The sequence below is a fragment of the Phyllostomus discolor genome, chromosome 2 (genome assembly GCF_004126475.2).
Source record: "Phyllostomus discolor isolate MPI-MPIP mPhyDis1 chromosome 2, mPhyDis1.pri.v3, whole genome shotgun sequence".
Lineage (NCBI taxonomy): Eukaryota > Metazoa > Chordata > Mammalia > Chiroptera > Phyllostomidae > Phyllostomus > Phyllostomus discolor.
In genome coordinates, this window is record NC_040904.2 from 5,968,116 (window position 1) to 5,993,139 (window position 25,024).

Sequence of the window (25,024 nt, forward strand, 5' to 3'; positions counted from 1 at the left end):
AAGAGCGACCCAGAGCTACGCCACGCCCCTAGGCCCTGCCCCTTCCCGGTTCGCTGCCACGCCCCCTACGCTGCCTCCGCGCACGCGCCCCACCCCCTTCCAACACCTACCGCGCACGCGCCGCGGGACCCTAGGGTCAAGCAAAATCGGGGCGTTTTCTCCCCCCTCGGGATCCTTTCGGGGAGACCGAAAGATCGGATGACTGCGGGCTGGAGAGGAGGAGTCCAGAGGCGGACGCGGGGCTGCGCCTCCTGTCCCGACAGGTAACGGGCCGGGAAAGGGAAGGGATCGGCCGTCCCCTCTCCCTTCTGTAGTGCTCCGAGGAAGCGGACCCCCGTACCTTTCCCTCCCGCGCTCGGTTTCCGTTTTCCTGCTCCGTTAGGAGAGAAACTGCCTGAGCTTTAGTTTATTCATCACCCTGCTCCAAACCGCGATCGATCCCAGGTAGGTGTCGGCCCGGGCCCGGCGCGTCCAAGGGACAGGGGGCAGTGGGCGGATGGCAGGGCAGGAAGAAACACAGTGCTTCGTGGTGTTGTAAAAATGAGGCCTTTACTCTGGCGGTAGGAATTCACATTTCAAAACATGATGGTCGTCAAGCTGATCGAAAAGACTTTATGAGACTGCAAAAATAGTAGCTTTTTTAAAACTTGGCCATTTCTAATAATACAAAGTTTACTTCCGCTTTAAATAGCCTTTCACTAGTAAGCAAAGTAAGTGTTCAATTGGTTCTCTTTAGAATGTGCTGGAAGACAAAGTTCACAGAGCACTACCCCAAACAGGAGGGAAAAAAAGGACAACTGTACCACATAGTTCAAATACAAATGAAAATATCCGGAATTGCAATGGGAAATTAGAAGAAATTACCTAAATTTAGTTGCACTGAAACTAGATGGCATTGCTTACATTTTGGAACCCTGTCAATAAATCATCACGAAGTCAAGTACTAATTTGGGGTTTTGTAAAGCCTCTTAAGATAAAAAAAAAAATCCCAGAAAGTTGCTAGAAACATCTCGTTTTAAGATGTGGAGAAACAATGATCAACAAAACCACTTACATAAAACCGATATTTAGCAATTTTACACATCACTGCAAAATTTAAGACTGGGCTGAGAAGCAAAATTTGAACCTTTAAGTAGAAACATTAAGACCCAAATTGCTATCCTGTAAGAGCTTAGGAAACTTTAGGGGAAGTTAGAGAGCTAGAATATACAAGATTACCAACATGTTTTAAAATTGCACTAAGATTCCTGGGTTAATTGGCTTTATGGAATGACTGAATTGCAGAATAAAAAGCTTTGGGTATTAGTTTGTCTTAGTCCTTTTGCTGAATAAAATAATGTCATTTTTTACCATTAAGATCCTCAACTTGATTTCACAATGATGAAGAAATCATTTCTGGAAAGCTGATTATAATTATAGAGTAATAATACATTTGGCCATGATTAAGATTCTGCACACATTTTAGCAAGAGCATTTTACAAAAATGTTAAGTTTTAAACAAAAGCTTATTTCATACAGTTACAATAAGTTTAGGCCAAGCACTTAAAAAAAGGCAAATATATGTTCAAATTAAATACTAAACCAGAGGAGTTCCATTATGAAAGAAGGCTGATGATACAATCTCAAATACTGACAGAATTTAACCCCAACAGAGTAAATTACAAATTCAAAAGTGAAATTCTTTCATGACACTGAAATTGTCAAAAAATTCTGCATAAAATAATCTTAACTGAGCTCTGGCTGGTGTGGCTCACTGGACTGCATGTGGGCCTGTGAACTGAATGGTTGCAGGTAAAATTCCCAGTCAGGGCACATGCCTGGGTTTCAGGCCAGGTCCCCATTTGGCCCACCATTTGAGAGCCAAATGATCAATGTTTCCCTCCCTTACTAAGAATAAATAAATAAGATCTTTTAAAAGAATCTTAACTGAGATTCAGATATTTTCATTTTGTGGTATTTGTTGATGATATACCCAATAAATATTTGTTGATGAATGTAGGACTGGAAATAGATTTAATTACATTAGAGATCAAAAATCAAACCCCATGCACCTAAAAATACCATTTGTTAGGAATTCTCCCCTTTCTCGACTGCCCTAGTTAACAAGATACTAGTAGCAGTATTCCACATGAAAATATACTATGAACAGAGCAAAGGACATGAACTGTAGGGTAGAAGTATTCTGTCTTACGCTAAGAAAAAGAAAACGAAAAGCCTTTTTTTAAGCAGACATGCAACCACAAACAAATGTCTCAAATAATCTAGACACTTGGCCAATTGGTATAGCCATAAAATACGCATTGTGTTAGTCTTTTAATGAAAAAGGAACAGAAACCCTTAGGTTTCCATGTTTTACTTTTTCAGATTTAAACATGCAAATCATATGTTAATATTCATAGCTGTTTAAGTAGGAAAACCACAATTCGGCTCTCCAATATTATGCTCTATATTAAGATTTGACAGTGCATTCATTTAATCTGGTGACTTTAATTTCAACAACTACCTATTAACAAACTAAACATCATTTCAAAAAAATTCTTTATAGTAACAAAACCAGATTTTCTAATCCTAGTGAAGGCCACCATGAAATAGCCCAGACACGCTGCCATTCGAGTTTGTTGTGATAAGATTCTAATAAACTCTAAGTTTCCATAAAGTTCTAACTTTTAAGCTGCTGTAGAGAAACATAAGAGGACATCACTGAATCATCTAAAAATATGCCTGCTTTGATCTTAATCTATACTTTATTTTCTAACTGATTAAAACTAAGACCGGCCTCATCGTGAGACACATTTTGGCACCTCTGTAAATGCGGCTGCCTGAAAGTAAAAATGAAGACACCAAGTTGTGACAGTCACAGTCATGGCTTTCGTAGAAAAATATATATTCCCTGAATAGTCATACCAAGTGGTCATCATTCAATATGAATTGCAATATTATGAACAAAATAAGACATTAATGGATTTTCTGTTTCCAACACGACTTCAGAACTCGATTATTAAAATCCACATCATTGAATCCTCATGTCCTAAAGTTGTTTTGATGTTGGAGTTGTGCCTTATCCAGACTACACCTTGCTAAATTGTTTCACTCAAAAGTCAAATGGGCTCAGTGGCACCGCTTGAAATGTGCCTACTTTTTATTTAATAATGACCCCATCCATAGTCGTGGTGGGCTGAGTTTTTATTCTCTAATGCAAAACCCTTAAAATTAGTAGGTTGAGATTCTGAGTTTCTTTCATTCCTTTGGGTTTTTCCTCTAGTCCCTCTACACTTCCCATTAGAGTGGGCCCTCCATCTCTAAGGGTTCCACATGCACCATTTGTGGGGAGGTCACATTGGTGCTGACATGTACTATGTGGTGAGGCCAACTGTAGTTGCTTTGTACTGAATATACTTTTTTGTCATTAGTCCTTAAACAATACAGTGTGACTACTATTTACATAGCATTTGCACTGTATTAGGTACTATAAGTAACGTAGAGATGATTTAAAATATATGGGAGGATGTACATTATATGCAAAGAGGTTATATGCAAAGACTTGCTCGTTTTATAGAAGGAACTTGAGCATGTGTGGATTTTGGGGGGTCCTGGAACTAACCCCACCCCTGGGATACAGAGGGATGACTGTATTTTCTCCCTCTAAGGAGTCAAGAAATTTCTCCAAGGTCCTTCCTTTCTGAAGAGGAATAATCTTAGGAGAGGCCATTAGTCTTTTCTTTGCACCTCTGCAGCTACCAGCTTCACAAATCTATTTCCTCCTGAGAATTCTTGGCAGTTTGAGTCTGCACAGAGGCTTGCTGGGAGGAGCCTTCCTGGGACCCACCTTGACCCTCTGTATTATGGCTTTCAGAAAATTCCTCGAAAGGTACCAACAAGGGATTAACTTTAGAGCTAAGAGTAAAATGCACCTGCCGGTTTCCTTGTGGCCCCGGATGGTTTTCAGTTCCATTTCTACATTTTCATACACGCTAACTGCCGTGCTTTTGCTTTCCAGGATCTGATCTAAAACAAAAGCATTCTGCTCTTAGTATCTTCTAGCTCTTTTTCACTTTCAGAATTTATACTTGTATCATCCTCTTTATAAACATTCAGTAACTTTTTCTTAGCCGCAGCAGAAGCATTTCGATGGGGCAGTTTTCTGCTACTCTTCCTAATCCAGACATTTTCTGGTCCTGAAATCGCCTCCTTTAGATTACTCATTATCTTTATTTTATTTGCAGCAACAGCAGCACATCTGCGGGGAACTCTCTCAGGCACCACTTTTGCTTTCAGAGTGTCACTAGGCATGCGCACTGCATCCTTCTGATTACGCAAACATGTTCTCATTTTTGTATTGGGTTTTCTGTCTCTAGGAACAGATTCTGAAAAACGAGCGAAAGTTCGTGTAAATGCAAAAATCTTGTGACACAAGATTTTACTATTTACATTCCACAATACATTCCTAAACAATAAACTGTAAAACCAGTCACACTGCTAAATAAAATACGTAAGTGATCAATATGTTTTTGACATTGATATAACCTTTCATTTCATTATCTACAAAAGGAAGTCTATTCAAGAAGCTAAGTTCCCTTCACCTAGCATATTTTATAATCTGTAAGGACAACAGGCACTAAAAACAGTAGCAGACTTGTAAGAATGGTGTTAAGTATCATAAAACGTCACGAAGCCATTTACCAGAAATCTGAACTATAAAACAGGACCACTTACAGGTTTTACGGTTTTGGTATCATTTCCAGTGCTCTGGGTTGAACTACTTTAACATACTCAATAGTTCTGTAATTTTCCTAGAACCTAAATGAGGAGGAAAGGCCATCACAGCATAGACGACACAGCAGCAGCTGTAATTCCAGGATCCTTGTTAAGGTTTTAACTGGAATGTAGACCAGTACTTCCTTTGGTTCCCCCTCCCCCAGAAAAAAAATTAAATTGGTTAACTAGTAGATAGAAAGGAATTGTATATTGCAATGGAGTTTTAATCCCAGATTCATTTTTTCCAAATATTTGCGCATTTTACACAACTGGAGTTGTTAAACCCTAGTGTCATTATGCAAATAGTTTCTGAGCTAGGGATGTGCCAGGCACAGGGAAGATCCGGATGAAGATTCAAGAGCAAACTAATTCTACACGTGTAAGCACAGCTGCTAGAAAGAGCTAAGCAGTGCCGAGTGCCGTGAGGACATTTCTAGAAAACGAACCTCCAGTGAGGGGCAAGGAAGGCTGCCTCCGAGGAGGTGTCCTTGCAGCCAAGAGCTAGGAGGGGAGGCCATCCCCCAGACAAAAGGTAGAACAGAGAGCGTTTGGGGAAGCAGCTCCTCCGGGCTGATGGAGGCAGCAACTTTCAGGGGCAGCTCGAGATCTGTCCCCCTGGAGCTGTGCTGAGGAGCCACCGGGTGTTAGCGATTTAGGTGGACCCAGAGCCAGATTTTCAAATCGCAAAACAAGATGAGTTAGCGCTCTTCTGGGGCCGAAGTACTGCTTGACGAAAACGCCTCTGAAGTAGCCCCTGAGTGTGAGGCCTTATCTCTGGGCAGCCCAGTCTTGACGTTACTAAGAAGGAAACTAACTAAAACCGTCTTACAAGCAGACAAGTCTGGCTGTTGATGAGTTTGTGGGTCCCTGCCTGGCTCCCACAGATTCGGCAGTCCGTCAAGACAGGCTGTAGGTCAAGAAACGATCATGCTTAACATCTTGGAGGACTGATGCCCACAACAGCCTTGTCACTGCAAAGGACTAGAAAATCAGGCTTCGGGGTCTGTTGGCGGTCAGGCAGTCTTCCCCATCAGTGCAAGTGCCAACCACCATCCTGTTAGTTCTCTCTCTCGTGAGGGAAGGTGTCTGCCCTCCCGTGGCCGAGAACAAGAGCGCATGTGGAAATGGCTCCTTTGATGGACACGTTAACAGTGAGGGTTATGGGAAAGTCTTCTGCCCTTGAAAGTCCCTCACATTTTACCTTAAGTCTATGAAACTCGTTTCCAAGATGTGCCTGTGCTTTCTCCAAGACCTGTAAGAGGTCTCCCCAAATAGGTTAGGAACTACTTTAATAAAAGAAACCTCCTACACACACACACACACACACACACACACGAGTCCCTTTTGCCAGGTGTTTGACGTGCCTTTCCAGTGACATTCTATTTCTAAAGATGTCACGTTTGGTTAAATACAAATCACCAGGCGCTGCAAAAATGGTGTTTTAGCCGACTACCATGGGCACGGCAGTGCCCCATGCAGCGCCCTCTCCCTCCCTCATTTGGGCTCTGTGAAGTCATAGATGCCTGTGAGGCTGGGGGAGTGAAGTGGGAAGTGGTTCAAAATGCAGTTTTTCTACCACTTCAAAGATTTTTTTTTTTTTTAAGAATTTTCACATTGTGAACATTAGTCTCTGCAAACCAACCCTCAGTCCAAAGCCAGTCCTGAGCACGTGATCAGTGTCGGGCAAACGCTACAACATACAGGGGTGGGCAGAATTAGGCTTACAGTTGTGAATCCACAGAAGTTTGTTCTTGTACTAATTATTGCATTATTTGTTTGTATTACAATTGTAAACCTTTTGGCCTACCCACCTGTATATTAGTACGCTACAACAGATAAAATAAAAACATACAGCAAAATTAAGGTGGAATTTGAACTTAGACTTAAAAATATACTAGCATCATTCAGCTAAGTGCATCCATTTGCATATTGAAACATCATTAAAAACAGGCAACTGGTTCATTCCCAACAATATACCCCATTGACAAGCACATACAAAGTCCTATTACAACTAAAAAGTTTTGTGGGACAAAATGACTTCAGTTGCAGTGACTAGTTCCTTTGTGACAGAGGGGTGCACGTACCCTGCACTAACAATTTAGGAACCCAGTAAACTAACTGTAAGGCGTTTCAGTAAATGCTTATTTGTGATCCAAAATAAGGGGAAAGTTAAGATTCTACAGAAGAAACTACAAGTAGCTTTAAAAAATACTTTAAGGAAATTTGAACTTCAAATAGATAACTGTCCAGAGTGGAGAATAATATGGGAATAAGGTATATTGCATATAGCAACTCAAACTTGATAAAGCTGTATCTCCAAAGTCTTAGAACATACAATGTAAGACATGAGTAACATGTGGAACTAAAAATACATACATGTAAGTCTGTTAATTTTATTACTGAGAATTTGGTAAATTATGAAGTACTTTATTTTCCTCGGAAAACTCCAGTTTTTAGAAATATATACAGTATAATGCAGTTAGAGAAGTCCAATTTATGTTAGTGTACAAGCTTCAAAATTTTGGAGGATGCTACTCTCACACTCACTTGTTAGAGTGTCATTTAATGTGAACAGTGTAATTCAAAGTCCTGTCTCAGATGGTCTTGGGTCAGTGGGGTGTGTTGGAACGTCACCGACTGCTTGACGCATTGTTGATGCATCTCCTACAAATAAATCCCTGTCTGGGAATGGCAGAAACCCCCTAAGTAGAATAAAAACTTACACCTGTAGTAGTGTTTGATCAGGCTAAGTGACCACTTTAAGTGGTCAAAACTCTTGTCACTGTATTCTAAGAGGGTCCGTAGTGGACAGAAAGGGGTATAGTACAGTACAGCTGTGACTGGAAGCAGTAATCTCCAGGTTCTGTATTCTAAGGATTCATATTCCAATTATACTTCATGCTAAATTGTCTTCCTAAATCCAAACTACGCATCATTGCTATGGAAGTATAAAAAATTTTAATCTGATCAGCATTGTAATTGGAATATTAAAAACAAATTTGAGATGGAGAGAGAATGCCTGAATCAGAACTGAAAACGATACACTGGCCTACCTCACACACTTTTCACGTGCTGACACTATGGATGGGTGTGGGTGGTGGATACATCAATTCCATGCACAGGGTAAACCTTTAGTGGCAAATCCTGACCTCTCTCAAGCCTTTATCAGAACTGGTTTGAGATGTCCTTTCTTCATTGTTTTCCTTCACTGTTAACCAAAGCTCAGGAGGCAAACAGCATGTCACCGATATTCCCCCCTGCCCCGAAGATTCCAAAAGAATCCCACAAACTGAATTGTCTCTTTAGAGAATGTGGAGTAACATGTTCTCTGTAATTCTGTGGGTTTAACGTTCTCCTTTCTCTCCTAGGGGAGTTGCTAATGTTGAGAAGTCAGCTCCTACTGTATGGCAGTGTCAGGTGAAGAGACGATCAGAAATAATTACATAATCTAGAGCTGTTCTCCACGAGTTTGGTCACCTCTATGGTTGAATAGATGAACTTAGAAGTTTTCCATACATCTAGTGAAGGCCCCACAAAACCTTGTTTTACTCTGCACCTCCAGCTAATCCACAGCTTTCTCTCATCTCTAGAAAAGTTAACTGGTAACATTCTTAGGATTCTCACAAGATTGGCGATGGCTGTTCCAACTTTTTTCTAAGTCTGATGAAAGCTCGAGGAAGTATGACAGGAATCTGATACTTCTCTGCTTAATGAACTTTTAAGAGGTTATCTCAGAGCATTTTAAACTAGCGTAGGCAGGATAAGGTGCCAGAGGTAAATACTGAATTTCCCATCGACTTTCCTCCTTCCCTAATGAAAAGCAGCAGGCACACGGACAGCCCAGTGACAAGGGACTCGAGCACACCTCGTGCCTCCCTTCAGCACGCCCTGCTCCCCCAACTTGCAGCCCGTGTTCCGCCTGCCCCAGGAGTCACAACCGGGCGGAGGGGACGGAGCTGCAGGAGACAGGAGGTAAAGATGAGCTGTGCAGACAGATGACCCGTGTTGCAGACCTTACTCGATCAGCGAGGAGGACTGAAGTGGTTTTTTTTTTTTAAAGGGCCTTACTAAATTTATTATAGTAATGGACTAAAAAACTGGTTCCTTGTTGAAAATGCGACGACTCAGATGTGCTAATGAGTTAAGAGTTAAGAGAGTTAGAGATCTTGTGTGGGAGAGGAAAATTAAAGATCTAGCTCTTTTCCAACCAGTAAAATGGTGAGAATTTTAGATGAACTGAATGTGTACAGTCCAGGGCCTAAATGTGGATCAACACTTACAAAACTAACTTCAACATATTAAAAAACAAGAACCCTTTAACATTTAACCGCTGAGAAGGGTACTACTCTCTGAGTGTGTTCCGGCGGCACCAGCAGGAAGCAGGGCCGGCTGCTGCACGTAGCCAGTCAGCCCCTGTCGGGCGGGTCAGTCAGAATGCCCCTTCTTCTTTAGCAGTCCGGATCCCCATTAACGTTTTTAGTAAATGATAAAACTTACCTTAAAATTAACTTCACAACTAAAGTGTGACCAGAAAATGTATTGTAACACTGATAACTATTCTGATGAAACTTTTAGTCTTGACTTGTTAGGGTGTCGAACCCACGGCCCAGGATGGCTATGAATGCAGTCCAACACAAAATTGTAAATTTACTTAGAACCTTTTTTTTTTGCTCGTCAGTTTTTGTTAGTGTTTGTGTATTTAATGGGTGGCCCAAGACGACAATTCTTCTTCCAGTGTGGCCCAGAGATGCCAGAAGGTTGGACACCCCTCTAGGACATGCTGCCGCACACAGGAGCCGCCCCCCCCCCCCCCATCAAATCCGTAAGAGCAGTCCTTGAAGAGACAACAAGGAGGAGTCCGTATATTTTTCTACCATATTAACAATACATTAGGAACAGGCTTGGCAGGTTGAGTTACTGGTAAAAATCCCCCTGAACTTTGAGAATTCCCGTGTATCCTTAGGTATCATCTATAATTTAAGAAAATAGCTATAAAAATTTAAATGTGAGAAGACATAACACGGGTCTCATCATTATACTATGTATATACTTCATTCCTTGCCATTAATTCACAATTGAGCTACAAGTAGGATTAACATTTACTAATCTATATTTTGGACTATATTTTTCCACAACATTCCTTTTCCTCCCTAGCTTTGACGTATTTATTTGGTCTTTCTGTTCCCAAATACTAGTTAAGAGACAGTCTTGAAGCTGTGAAGCTGCCAAGTTCTTAGGCTCTCTGCTTTATTATCCCCTGATCTCCACAGCAGAGTGAGGTATACTTAAGTAATCTACAGACAAAAATTTCTTCTACATTGAGGACACTCTGTTGTACCCCATCATACTAGAATTGAGCTATAATTTCCATACAATGTAAGAAAACTACAGTAACTGTATTTGGTAACAGGTACAAGATACCTGCCAAAGTAGATACTCTGACTTATCAATGAAAAAATTGGGCTGGTATTTCAGCTACAGTAAAGGACAAGACAAAGCCCTTACCTGGCCATTTATAAGTCACTCGAAAAAGCAATGCAATTTAGTAGAAAAGAAAACCAAAAATATATGTTAGGCACCTTTAACGATGTTCTTGCATTCTGATATACAAAACCTTCATTTTGTTAAAGTGGTACAATCAAATTCAATTTGTACTGACAGAAGACATTAAATCCTTTCAGCTTAGTTTTTAATACTATACAATGAGGTTAAATTTTGTGTTCTAATTATTCTAAAGTAAACAAAGACTAGAAGTGGGACAGGAAATGTAGTATGGACCCAATGTGATCCTAAATTTGAGTTTTTACTTACAACGTCATCAACCAATGGAGTGGGAAGAATGGTGACGTGTGTTGTTGTTTTTGGACAGGAGTACCCCTCGGACAGTATTTTTATTGGTTTGTGTCTCCTTTTCCCATTTGCATTTCTAGGTTTTGAAGTGCATTTTCCTAAAACAGAAGGTCTTTCCTCCCACTTATTAAAAAACTAATTCCCTTTTCAGGTACAACTCTCTACTATTTAAAAGAAACTTTTGTTTTCTAACTTAGAAGCTGTAGCTGCTTTATTCTTTTCTATGGATTATTAAATTGAGAAAGGATTTAATCAGAGATTTTACCCTAAAATAAAAAAGGGAGAATGACCACCCTAGAAATCTAGGGATAAACTTTCCTTTTATTCAGAAATTACTATACATTGTCAGCATACCCTTTTTAAATAAGTAGGATATGGAAAAATGCTTTTAAAATCTCACCTACTTTCTAAATGAAAACTTTTTTTCTTAATACGCTTGGTAAAATTAGCCTTTCAAAGAAATCAAAAATCAAATCTAAGTAGCTCAAACCTTTTTGTTTAAACCGTAAATGAATAAAAGCATAGGACTTTGGATATATACAACCACAGTAGTCTTTATCATATACCATTAGGTTACTTCAAGTGCAATGGAAAGCTTCAGCACTCCTGGGTCAGTCCACGTTCAGACCGATCCCAAACACAGTCAAGTACACCTGTGCGTTAAATCCTTGTGCACTACCGCATAAAGACAAGTAGAAAAAAGTCAAGCCTTCTAGTGCTCAATGTAAACATTTTGAACCATTATTTATTAATTTTCCTTAAAGGTATTTAGGAGTGTGTGTCACATATTCAAAGTTAAACTTAAGAATAGCACCATGACCAAAAAACACCATAAAAATTATTCTCTCTGTAATCCCTTAGTTTTACTTCAGAACTTGAGAAGCTACCATTGTCAATCATGCCTTCAAAGTCACCAGGTCAATTCTTGTTTTGTTTTGTTTTTTTCAGATGAAACCAGAATACTTTTTCTGTAAACAAGGCTCTAACCATTTTGGACAAAATGAAAAATTGGTAATTAGTTGCCTAGCCAATCATTAACGAAGTTATTAATTCAGTCTAAAGAGATAAGAATAGTTCTATTGGTGAAAGCTAAATGGTCAAAGTATCATTTTACAAAAAGAATGTGTGTTTATGAATGTGTTCCATATTTATTTTTGGATTTTTGGTACCTTTTTTTGCAAATGATGGTAAACATGGAGTTAAAACCCTGAGAAGAGATATTAAACTTAAAGAAGAGTTTAAATAAATAAATGGATATGACATCTGTCACCACTTCTTAAAATTCGGGAAGGAAAGAGCATTCCATTAATTTTTTCAGGTCAAAAACCAAGGACAATTACCCTGCATCAAACTGTCTACTATAAACTTAACATGAGCTTTGAGAAGCCGCACATCCTAGTTCTAAAGTGGTGACAGCTCTCTAAACAACCAAAGGAAAGGCAGGTATCCCACCCATCTCAGCTGGTAATGTCCAAAAATACCCTTCCCCTTACATTAACGTAGGAAGAGAAAATATCTCCTACCATGTCCAACAGAATAGGTAACAACAACGTAACAGCACTTAAGAACATTTTCTAACACTAATACCCGAGTCTGGTGCTTTTCCATATCTGCCATCTTAAGGATACACAGGAGAAAAAAAAGGTTAACTTTGCCTGAAACTAAGTAGTTAGGGCCAATAAACAGCAAAGGTGGAAGTACTGTAACATACCCCTTCACTACAAAACATGTAAACCATTTGAATCAAGTCCATCTTCAGGCACAACAAGCTAGGAATGGCTACCTACACTGTTTGGAGTAGCACAACCTATCAAGTAAATTATTTGGCTCGAAAAAAATAAGTGTACTATGGTATTTGATGATAAAAGTTTCACTTTAAATGGATTCCAAAATTATTTTCCCACAAAACATGACTTTCTTCGATTGTAACTAGAGGTCACTAATAAAGATACACTTAGTTGCCCAGCGAAGAATGCTTGAGATTGCACAAGGCAGCAAAGCTAAAACAAAGAGATGGAGAGTAACATTGAACTGGTTTCCTGGATAGATGAGATCTGTAATTGCACACTTCACTCAACCCTACGATTTCAGTAAAAATGGGGGAAACTACATATAATTTAAACACTTTTAGTCCTGTACACTCTATTAAAGAACAAACTTCTCCTAAATCTAAGGCACACAAATTCCTCTAATTCACAGAGTAAGACTATGGAAGACCAAGAGTTTGGTTAAATCCCTTACATAGAGACCAGGAGATCTTGGAAAGAAAATGACATGGCATTTTGTTAGTGCACAATTTAAAAGAAAATGCTAGGACGAAGGTCTGGCCTTAGAGGTTTGAAATATACAATCAAAACATTAAAAATAATTTACCAGCACTTTATAAATTCAAGTTTATAAAATAAAAATGATATTTTACTTTAAAATAAAGAGACTCAACAGTATTTGGAAAGAAAACTGAAAACCATTTCAATGAAAATGACCAAATCTGGGATAATGCATTCTAAAGTAGCCTGGGAAAGAAAAAAAAGTGGTAGATACTTTCCCTACTACTAATCATGGTCAACACCCCCCATGATTGTAATGTCGGTATGCACGTAATATTCATGAAAAATCCGTAAACACAGGTCATGTGAAATTGTTCTACTACAATGGGACATGGGTTAGAAACGACCACCTCTTCACGAATTCAGAAAACATCTGCATGGCACTTGCTACCATGAAAGTAATGCTCATTGGTTATGATAACCAGGATGTCTAGTGTTTAACATATCTCGAACTCCTGCTACATGTATGTAGTCACATACTGTTTAAGTAGATCTGCCCCCAAAATGAAGCATATTTTGGCACCTGTGCTGAATGCTGCTACAAAGGCAAGCAAGTGCAAATAAAAATAACAGTCATGATTTAGTCACATTCATAACTTTTCATAGAAAAATATAAATATATTCCCTGAATTTTAGGACAAAAAAATAATTTCAACAGCCAGGTTTCACCATAAACTCCAGTCCATTTTCTGTTTAAATGAACTGGTCTTCCCTCAAGGTCATAAGGTGCAATCATCAAAATCTAACACATTTTCTAAGTTTCTGTCATCATCCCCATCGTGGTATCTCACGGTCCTTCTACCCTGATTTCTCGTTTTTATTTTTGAACGCCGAAGAACTCGCTTAGATTTTGCATAGTCCAAATCCTCCCAGTCATTATCATCCACACTCAACCTAGGGCGCTTGCTCTGTCTTTGTCGCCTCACAGTTTTAGATACGTTAGCTGTAAAACTTTTACCTTTTCTAACTACTTTTGCTTTTCCTCTCATTTTCCTCTTTTTGGTTTTTGTCTCATCGGCACAGTCTACATCCGATTCAGTTACAGACCCCAACTCTGAATCAGACCTGGGGCTAGTGTCAGGCGCACACTCGGGATTCCCTGTTGTTTCTGAAGTTTTCACATTCCCCAACTCAGGATGTAGTCTCTTTCTTTTTACGTCTGTCTTGGCTGCTTCCTGCGAGTCCTGGATCACTTCCGTCTTGCTGAAAGGAGCCTTCCCGTAGGTCCTAAGTCTTCTGCCGTTCCACCTGCGCAGCCCGTAGTTCAGCTCCTCTTCAAAGTTAGTCTCTGCGGTGTCTTTCTGCTCCGAAGCTGACTCGGAAGACAATTTTCTACCACTCTCACCCCCTGGAATATGGCTTTTTGAATCTTCCTCTGAAGACCCAATCAACAAATTCTTGGTTCTAGAAGGTGCAGCTTTTGTTTTGTGATTATTGGTATGCCTCACAGGCCTGTGCCTATGTTCTGAGTCTGACATACCTTCAGAACCTGAGTCTCCATTTGAAGACTGATGGATGCTCTTTGTACTACCTTCTGAGTCAACTTCAGGTGACTCTCCTTCACAGGCATCCTGGTCGTTTGGCACTTCACAGTTTACATCTGCGTCGGAATCGCTCACTGTCGTCTTAGCTGTGGCACATGCAAAATGGAGGGGCTTTTTCCTTCCACTTTTGCTTCTAGTACACATGCTTCCTAAACTAACATCTTCCACATCACTCATAAGTTTAATCTTACTGGCAGCGGTGGTTGCACATCTTCGAGGAATCCTTAGGAGACCCGTTTTGGCTTTGGAGGATTTCTTAACCACCTTTGAATTGCTCTCTGAGTCACTGGAACAGACCCTTTTCCTGGACACTTTTCTTCTTTGTCCATGGTCTTGTGATGCAGAATCTAAAAATTAAAAGTATTCCTTTAATCTTTAATAGAACATTTAAACAACTTCAGTCCAGAATTCTTCATTCTTATTAACTTGGAAGGAGGATGACAGCATGGTGGAAAGAAGTAACTTGTTAGCCTCGGCACCATTCATTCACAAGTACTACATACTCTCATCAGTAAAATCCCATGCCTTTCCAGCTACTTCAGCAAAATATGTGACACTGAAACGTTTTACATGAATACAGACTATCACACCGACAACTCTTCCCCCCAGCTTTAGCTGCCCCATGCTCGTTAATATTCTCATCGATCCCCATTTACCGGGAGTGCAATCTCAATTCAGCAACTTAGGTCACCTCTCCATGCTCCAGAGTTATCAGTAAAACTGACAATAATGGTAATAGTTCCTATCTCATAAAAAATAATGCTAAACTGATTAATCAACAAAGCATTTAGAAAAACATCATGACACACAGAACATCTCAGTAACTGTTCTGTTAGCTGCTATTATTATTACTACTTACCACATTCAACCAGTCCTACCCTTTTCTTTCCTCTTCTCAAACTACCAACAGGTCATAAATGTGCTTGCCTCTGCTTTTCTTAAACCCTTATTAGCCAATACAATATCCCCATCACCAATACAAGAAATGAAATCTTTACAGAAATACTTAAGGCCAAGATTGCCTGTTACGTGAATTAAACTAGATGTGCTCAACAAACAGTTACGTGAGCACACAGCAATGTATGCTATGAGAAAAGGACAGTAAGAGTAAATCAATGAAATGTTTTCAATTACCTTTCATAAAATTGTTTGGTTTGTTTTTTGTTTTGTCATCATCTGAATCCAAATCAGTTTCAGATACATGATCTGAGAAACAGTGGGACCCAGCAATAGGTTCGCACTTCAGATTTCCTGACATCAGGTTTGTTGTTGCCATTTTGTGACATCTACCATCTTTTCTATCTTCTTCAGATTCAGAGTCCTCTGAATCACTGAAGATCTTTGCTTTTTTAAGGAAAGCAGCATTCTTGCAACCCGTGTTGTATTTCCTACCATCATATTTTCTTGGTTCAGAATCTGCTTCCTCCTCCTCCCCTGAGATGCTTCTTGCCTTAAGTTTCTGCCCAGAAGTTGACGGGCCAGTAGTTCTGTTGCGTCCGTTATCTGAACCATGACTTTTAGAGTCTTCCTCAGAGGACTCTATTTTAAGAAATTTTGTTTTAGAAGTTGTTGGAGTGTGTGACTTGTAACCATTAGCGTGCCAACTTTTCCGGACTACCTGCAAGTCACTTTCTGACTCCGAATCTCTGTTTTCAGATTCACTCACATTATTCTGGGCAGCATGAGAGCTGGACCCTGGTGATGGTTGATTTTTTTCTTTTAGCTCCTCTTCTTCAGTTTCTGATTTTAAGCTCTGATCATCTTCAGAATTATATAATAACTTTTTTCTAGCTACAGCAGAAGCATTGCGGTGAGGCAGCTTACGGCCAGAACAGACACTTTCAGAGCTAGAATTTTCCTCTGCGTCACTCATCAGCTTTATCTTATTGGCAGCCACAGCAGCACACTTTCGTAGCACCTTCCGGTTATTTCCAGCTCGAGCTTTTAGACTTCCACCAGTCTCCGCTGAATTGTTATCAGAGTCACTTAAATAGACCCTCTTTCTAGTGGCTTTTCTGCCACATCCATTTTCTAAAGAAACTGGACCTAGAAATAAAGTAACAATAAGATTAGAAAGGTCTTCCTTATTTCAACATTTTTAAAATGACTTTTATTATTTTAGTACTGATATTGCTTATATTTTACTACCCAAACCAGATTTTTCTTTCTAAATCTAAAAGGCCTGAAGGAGGGAAAAGAATAGACAATCTGGAAATAAACCCACACGTACATGGTCAATAAATTTACTACAACGGAGCCAAGAATATACAATGGGGAAAGGACAGATTCTTCAATAAATGGTGTAGGGCTGTTGAGAATGGCCATCTTAAACAGAGTAACAGACAAGTGCTGGAGAGGGTGAGCGGAAAAGGGAACCTAGTGCACTGCTGGTGGGAATGAAGACTGGTGCAACCACTATGGAAAGCAGTATGGAATTTTCTCAAAAAAAAAAACAAACTAAAAATGGAACTGCCTTTTGACCCAGCAATTCCACTGCTAGGATTATATCCTAAGAACCCTGAAACACCAATCCAAAAGAGCCTATGCACCCCAATGTTCATGGCAGCACAATTTACAATAGCCAAGTGTTGGAAGCAACCTAGATGCCCATCAGTAAATGAATGGATCAAAAAACCATGGTACATTGACACAATGGAAGTCTACAGAGCAGAAAGAAAGAAGGAGGCTTCTACCCTTCTCGACAGCATGGATGGAACTGGAGAGCATTATGCTAAGTGAAATAAGCCAGGCAGTGAAAGACAAATACGATATGATCTCACCTTTAAGAGGAACCTAATGAACAAAATGAACAAACAAGCAAAATATAACCAGACACTGACATTGAGAACAGGCTGACAGTGACCAGAGGGGAGAGGGGAGGGGATTATAGGGGGAAAGGGCAAAGGGTTTGCAGAATAATTATAAAGGACACATGGACAATAACAAGGAGGGACAGAAACCGGGGGGGGGGGGGGGGGGGTAGGGCTGTGGTAGTGGGGGGGTGGCAGAAAACTGTACTTGAACAACAACTTAAAAATGCTTAAAAATAAATAAATGGTATAGAAAAAACTGGACAGCCACATGTAAAAGAAGGAAACTAGACTACAATCTTACACCACCACACACAAAAATTAACTCAAAATATATTTAAGACCTGAATGTAAACCTGAAACTATAAACTCCTAAAGAAATCACAGGCAATAAACTCTTGACATTGGCTTTGTTGATGATTCTTTGACTCTTAGGAGACCCATTTTGGCTTTGACCAACAAAGGCAACAGAAGCAAAAACAAACAGGTGGGACTAAATAAATCATCAAACTAAAAGCTTCTGCAGAACAAAGGAAATCATGAACTTCTACAACTCAAAAAAAAAAAAATCCAATTCAAAACAGGCAAAGAACCTGAATAGACATTTTCCAAAAAAGATACAGATGGCCAGCGTGCTCATGAAAAGGTGCTCGACACCACTCATCATCAGGGCAAGATGAATCAAAACACAGTGAGGTATCAGAGTGGCTAGTATCAAAAAAAAAAAAAAAAAAAAAAAAAAAGAACAAGTGTTTGCAAAGTGTGAAGAAATGGGAACCCTTGCCTACTGTCGGTGGGAATGTCAACCAGTGCAGCTGCTATGGAAAACAGCATAGAGGGTCCTCAAAAAATTAAAACTAGAACTACCATATGATCCAGCTACTCCACTTTTGGGTATTTATCCAAAGAAAACAAAAACAATTCCAGAAGCTCTATGAACCTGCATGTTCATTGCAGCATTATTTGCAATAGTCAAGATATGGAAACAAGCAGTGTCCATCAATAGATGAATGGATAAAGATGATGTGATATACAGATACAACGGAATACTATTCAGCCATAAGAAGAATGGATTCCTGATATTTGCAACAACACACAGGGACCTTAAGGGCATTATGCTAAGTGAAATAAGTTAGAGGAAAACAAATACCATATGATCTCACTTGTACGTGGAATCTAAAAAACAGACAAAACCAAGCTCATGGATACAGACAACAGTGAAATAGGTGAAGGGGGTCAAAGGGTCCAAACTTCAAGTAAAATAAATAAATCTAAATCATGGAAATTTAATGTACAGCATGGTGACTATAGTTAATACTGTATTGCATGTTTAAAAGTTCTAAAGGAGTAAATCTTAAAAGTCCTCATCTCGAGAAAAACGAAAAAGGAACTTCTATAACTATATATTGTGATGTATGGGAGCTAGACTTGTGGTCATTTCACAGTGTATACAAATATCAAATCATTATGTTGTACACCTGAAACTAATATAATGTTATGTGTCAGTTACACCTCAGTTTTTTAAAAAGCCTAAAAAACATTTAATCATAAGCCATTTAATGTTTAGCTTTTGAATTCTCCTGATATACATTCCTCCAAAGGCATCACTGAGAGTCTCTTACCAGTTTTTCTCTGGGCAGCTCTGGTTCTGGTCACTCTGAGGCTGCTGCTCCTGGCCAGCCTTCCACGTAAGGAGGGTTCGCGAGCTCTTGAACTCTCCTTGCTTTCCTCAGAACTACTTGAAGCTGAAGATGATGAAGAGGTACCTAAGGAATCTTCCATTTCACTTTCTAAAAAAAATAAAGCATCAACAGTTCATTATATATATTCTATCTTTACACACATAAGCAGTTACTTCACAACAGACGACTTGGAGCAGATTCTTAAAATACTTAAGAGTATATTCTTTAAAATTATTTGAAAAAACAGCTGATAAAACTCTGGTATCAAAAGGTACATAATCATCATACCAAATCAAATCTGTCTTCTTATTTCTGAAAGTAACATATTACTCCTGGTTTCAGAAAATTCAGTTTATATATTTAATAAACAAACTTGCATTTAAACATTTAATTAGCCTTGCTATCCACTTCCTTCTGTTATGAAACAGGCATTTCCAACAGAAAAGACCTATCATTTAAAATCCAACATTTCAAATCTAGGAATTCTCTCAAATAGCCCTTCCTAACAGTATAATTGTACCTTTCAGCTCAATAATGGTCATTTTTACATGCTTTAAAAAAATGGAAAAAGTAAGAAATAATTTAAATAGTACAGGTCATTTCGCCCTTATATTCCCAATAAAAAAGTGTATGCCCCAGTGGGAGCACAAGACAGGAAACTCAAATTTCCTGTTCCTTCATCCAGACTTACTTCTTACATGCCTATCACAGAATGAAAACATCAAAATGAATGGGAACACTGTTAAAAGACAAATTTTACACCTTATGTGACCCAACTCTATGTTAGAAAAAAGTGAATATGTTAGAAAAATGCTGGTCACCAAACTGTGTTTCTTCCTTTGAAATTGCTCTGCCATTTGTCCGCTTTGACTGCTCCTGCTCTATTCCACTACCTACTACATTGACTGTTTCCAGATTCTTCCTCTTCCCTGCATATCACTTCCAAAATGATCTATCTTCTTAAAACAGAATTCTTCATGTGACTCCCTTACTCAACAACAGACCCAATTAAGGGATGCTTCTGCAAGGCTTGCCAGTCTCTTAAACATGAGTACGTTCTACCTGCTTGATCCTATTATTTTCATTACAACAATTATATCATCATCACAATTCACCAAAATCACTCAGAGCAGCACTGAAGCACATAAACACTACAGCCTTACCCACACAATGCTGGTTATACCACCAAATAACAATAACATAACTTAGAATTTACCAGGTCATCAGCTCTAATTACCATGCCTCTTTTTATTTAAATGTCAAAGTTTTTTAACTTAAATGCCAAAGTTTGCGTATGTGTGATATCGCATTATTTAAAATGTGGAGGATTCAAATTTGCATAAAATGGGGCAGTACCATTTGCAAAGGACAATACTTATGAAACATAATCTAACTGCTCCGTGTTTGTTACTTCTGTCTCCCACTGAATTTTAAGTTCCCTGAGTTGTGAAGGCCATGTCATATTTGTTCCTTCCTACAAACCCACAGTAACTAGCAGTATTAAACGTCTGAGCGCTCAGCAGTTGAATAACATAACGTTCCACTTCTCACCAGATAAGGCAGAACCATTTGTTAGAGTGACAGTTCTATTTCTTCTTATTCTTTCTGATGATCCTGTTGAATCGGAAGAGTCGCCAGAAGTGACGCCTGAAGAGACACTGGCGCTTGTCTTGTGGCTCGCAGAGTAAGCTGCCTGACTGGAAGTAGACTGGGTAGGAGAACCCACCGACTCAGTAACTACTCTCGTCTGAGATTTTAAACGCTTCTGCTTCATATTTCTGGTCAAAGAGATGAACAAAGGAAACAATATTTAACAAAATAAAATGCCTAAATAAAAGTGTCTTATTTAATAAAAAAATAATTTTAGATCAAAACATTCATTAGTAACATCTTATTCTGGCATGAATTACTATTAATATTCTTACTCTAAATTTGACATCATTTTATTACAAACTGAAGTAATGAACAACTGATCCAAGTAACAATTAGAGAAAATCACACTGAATATCTCAAGTTCTTTGGATTAAACAGGTGAGCCAGGATTTATGTAATATAGGCATTTTTCACATTATGAATCTGCATCTCAGTATGACCCAACTTTCTCTCTAGTCTCCTACTTATGTTTCTAAACACACTATAAAATTAAGAAGAGAAATCAACAAAACCCGAACAGAAAGAACAGAGCCAAGAGGCGAGTGGAGATGGCAGGAGAAAGGTGGGGAGTGACATGGTGATGGAAGGAGACTTGACTTGGGGTGATGAACACACAATACACACCTGCTGTATTACTGAACTGTACCCCTTAAGCCTATAATTTTATTAACCAAGGTCACCCTAGTGAATTCAACTTAAAAAAAAATGAACTAAAAGGCTTTTTCCAAGACCAAACTGCTTACATCTATGTGCCAATTCACCATGTTTGGCCCCTGAGCCATGGGGAAAATAGTAGAAATGTAATACAAGTTAATTGTTGCATTTATATTACAGATATGGGTAAGGGCTTTTCTGGAGTATCTCAAGCATTTCAGCTAAAAGATGACCACAATTTTTAAAGTAATTACTGTGCTGAGGCTGGTGTGGCTCAGTGGGCTGTGTGTCAGCCTGCGAGCCGAAAGGTTGCCAGCTTCTATCACTAAGGGAGAAGGATCAGAATCCAGAATTTCTACAAACAGCAATAATAAAACCTGGGACAGATGTGATTTCCAGAATTGCCAGATTATATAATTAAATATGCCCAGTTTGGGCCCTGGCCAGGTAGCTCAGTTAGCTAGAGCCTAATCCTGATAACGCCAAGTTACAGGTCTGATCCCTGATCAGGGCACATACAAGCAGCAGCCAATGAGTGCATAAATAAGTGGGACAACAAATGGGTGTTTCTCTCTCTCTCTGAAAATCAATCAATAAAAATAAATAAATATGCTCAGTTTTCAACAAAAAAATTACATGACATATGAAGAAACAGGAGTGTTTGTCCATATACAGGAAAAAGATACCATCAACAGAAACTGTCTCTGAAAGGACCCGGATGAAAAACAGCGACAAGCCTTGAAAATTCTGAGCAGACAAAGCCAGTTTAGCCATACAAATAAAGCTTAATTTAGATTATTTTGCACAACTAACTTGACCTACATCACTTCATACTTATGCCTCTGGAAATCATAAGCAAAACTTGCACTATTTCCCAAAGCTATCGCTGGGTAAACACTGAAAATTCGAGTATTATAATCAATCACCATGAAGAAGCAACAGTCACAGTTCTCTCTATAAACTGCTTTTTAATAATATACCGAGTCTCATTCCATGTTTTCGTTTGAGTGCTCTTGGTTTACAAAGTCTTTTTGATTTTTGCACAATAAACTTACTAATTATTACTTCTAAATTCATTGGTTTTACTTCAGCTGTTTCTGAGCTTTTTGACCAAGTAAGTCAACAATTATAAATATCTGAAAATGAAATAAATTCTTGTATACAGAATTAAAGGAAAATATGATGACAGAGAATATCAGTAAAGAGGGATGAATTATGGAAAATAAACCAAATGGAAATTCTGGAGTTAAAAATTACAACTGAAAAAAATACGCCAATATGGACCCAAGGGCAGATTTGAGCTGGTACGAGAAACAGTGAATGTAAAGTTAGGTCAGTCAATAAAGATGATCCGATCTGGAAAACATAAAGGAAAAATACCGGGGGAAAAATGAAGAGAGCATCAGAGTTATACATCCACCAATATACGTATAACTGCAACACTAGAAACAGAAGAAAAAGGCAAAAAAAATATTGGAAGAAATACAGCTGGCAACCACCCAAATTTGATGAAAAATATTACGCATCCACAAAGCTGGACAAATTCTAAGATGAATAAACTCAAGGAAATCCACACCTAAGTGCATTATATTTAGTTGCCAGATAAATTTAAATGCTTATAAATTTATGTAATTACAAATCAATGCACTAGTTCTATATACACATGGAATGCTTTCCAGCCAAAAAAGGACTACTCTGAATATACTATATACAATGAGAATTTTTATCATAATAAAATTAAAGATGGTATTACAACCTGAAATTTTACAGTATTGCATACAAAGCTGGCAAATCACCTGATACTTCTGTTAGCCTGATTGACACGGTTACAATTTTGCTGTCTCCTGAACCTCTGGCTTCTTCGAAGTTTTTCATTGAATTTTTGACCAATTTTAAAATCAGAGGATATTTTCTTCATTTTTTCTTCAAATAAGGCAGAGAGTCTCAAAGTCATACTATAAATCTGTAAGAATATGAAAGCAAAACTATAACCACAAAATATCTTTAAAAATACTTTTCTAAATAAGATTGTAATCATTGAGGCTACTTGCAATCTATTGTATTATATTACTGTCATAGACAATAGCTGACTTTATTTCCCATCCCTTCCCTTCAATGACGTCTGCAAGAGTCTGCAAGAAAGAGAAAGTATTTTGGCTTTTCCCATTTTCACATCTACATGTACAAACCAAACCTAATAAAGCCCCCTTTTCCAAAAGTTAGATGGGAACTTGGTTTTCAGGGTGCTACTCAGGCAGCAAAACAGTAGTATCTCCTTGACGCAAGGAAACTTTTACGCCAGTGTCTACTTGAAATTTGACTCCCTTTGATACAGATCTAAATATGAATTACAGATAGAATTACTTGCATCCAGTAGAAGGATGAAAATATGCCCTAAAACTTTTATATGAAAGATCGAGTTTTAACCATTTTTATAATTAAATAACATCAAATCTTTAAAAGAACCGTAATGTGATGTTAAGTGATACTATAAGGAACATTTGGTACAGCTATGTATTTACAGGAAGTAGTCTTTGTTCGTCCACAACCACTCCTGAAAATAAGTATGAAAGTCTTATGTTCAAAAGGTAATTATCAATCACACTTATGCACGGGAGAGGTGAGTGGAGAGACTCTAACACTACAGAAGCTTTAATAAAAAAGCATGTGAGATAACTCAATTTCTTATATGCCTCACATGCATACCATATAAGTATAAAATATGTGAAATTTGTCATCCCTGCTAATATCTTTGATATAATCTCTAACAATTATTTCCAATATTTTGTGCATACACTAAATTATTTTCATTCAAACCTGAAGTCTAACAGAAGTCACCATCTTTAACGAGTGATTTTTTTCTCATTCTGTTTGAAACCTCTGATTATCTTATCATTTTTCATGTTTTCTCATTAGCTTTCATGTAAAATTCAAGAATACATTTGAATTGAAAATAAGCATTAACAAAAATGGATGCTAAAATTGTCATGAAGAAGAGCATGTATGAAAAACCCAGTTAGCATCATACACAATGGTGAAAAACTGAAAAATCCTTCCCCAAGGACTGAAATTGGTCAGGAATAAGACAAAGATGGCTGCTTTCATGACTGCTATTCAACACCATACTTTAAATTCTAGCCAGAGCAATTAAACAATAAGAAAGAAATAAAAATCATTCAAAATGGAATGGTACTAGTAAAACTATCTCTATTCACAGATGACATGATTCTATATATAAATTCTCAAAGAATCCACAAGAAGTTATCAGTGCTAATAAATAACTCAGCAAAATTATAGGGGACAACAATACACAAGAATCAGTTGTGTTTCTATACACCAACAATGAACAATCAAAAAAAGAAATTCAGAAAGCAACTGCATTTCACTACCATCTAAAACAATAAACTGGGAATTAGTTTAACCGAGGAAGTGTCAAGACTTGTCACCAAAAATTACAACACACTGCTGGAAGACATTAGACCTAAATAAATTGAAAGACATCCCCCGTTAAGAAAGAGGAAGGGGTAATATTATCAAGATGTCACTACTGTGCAAAGCAATATACACATTCAGTGCAATCTCTATAAAAAATGCAAAGGACTTTTTCGGAATGGCAAAAGCTATTCCTCAAATTCACAATAAATTACAAGGGACCCTGACCCTGAGTAGCCAAATCTTGAAAAAGAAGAAGTGTGAGGACTCACACTTCCTGATTTTAAAACTTACTACAAAGCTACAGCAAATAAAAC

At 38.3% G+C, this 25,024-nt stretch overlaps 1 protein-coding gene and 1 long non-coding RNA gene across 4 annotated transcripts in view; one reads left to right on the plus strand and one right to left on the minus strand.

The window, feature by feature from the left end:
- The first annotated feature begins 77 nt into the window (after nt 1-77).
- LOC118498766 lies at nt 78-8,802 on the plus strand. The gene is made up of 2 exons (XR_004901222.1): nt 78-263; nt 8,124-8,802. It is a non-coding gene; the product is annotated as an uncharacterized LOC118498766 (long non-coding RNA).
- The window catches only part of BRWD1 (bromodomain and WD repeat domain containing 1), a 102,430-nt gene continuing 79,873 nt past the window's right edge, over nt 2,468-25,024 (minus strand). For 2 of the 3 annotated variants that reach the window (XM_036017440.1, XM_028504548.2), the window contains 5 exons: nt 23,072-23,238; nt 20,520-20,746; nt 18,909-19,076; nt 15,611-16,522; nt 10,545-14,823 (listed from right to left, as the gene is read on the minus strand). In XM_036017440.1, coding sequence (XP_035873333.1) covers nt 13,652-14,823; nt 15,611-16,522; nt 18,909-19,076; nt 20,520-20,746; nt 23,072-23,238 — 2,646 coding nt within the window. In that variant the 3' untranslated portion in view covers nt 10,545-13,651. Of the gene's footprint in view, nt 4,365-10,544; nt 14,824-15,610; nt 16,523-18,908; nt 19,077-20,519; nt 20,747-23,071; nt 23,239-25,024 lie in introns of those variants that run through there. The other variant, XM_028504547.2, reaches the window with a different exon arrangement.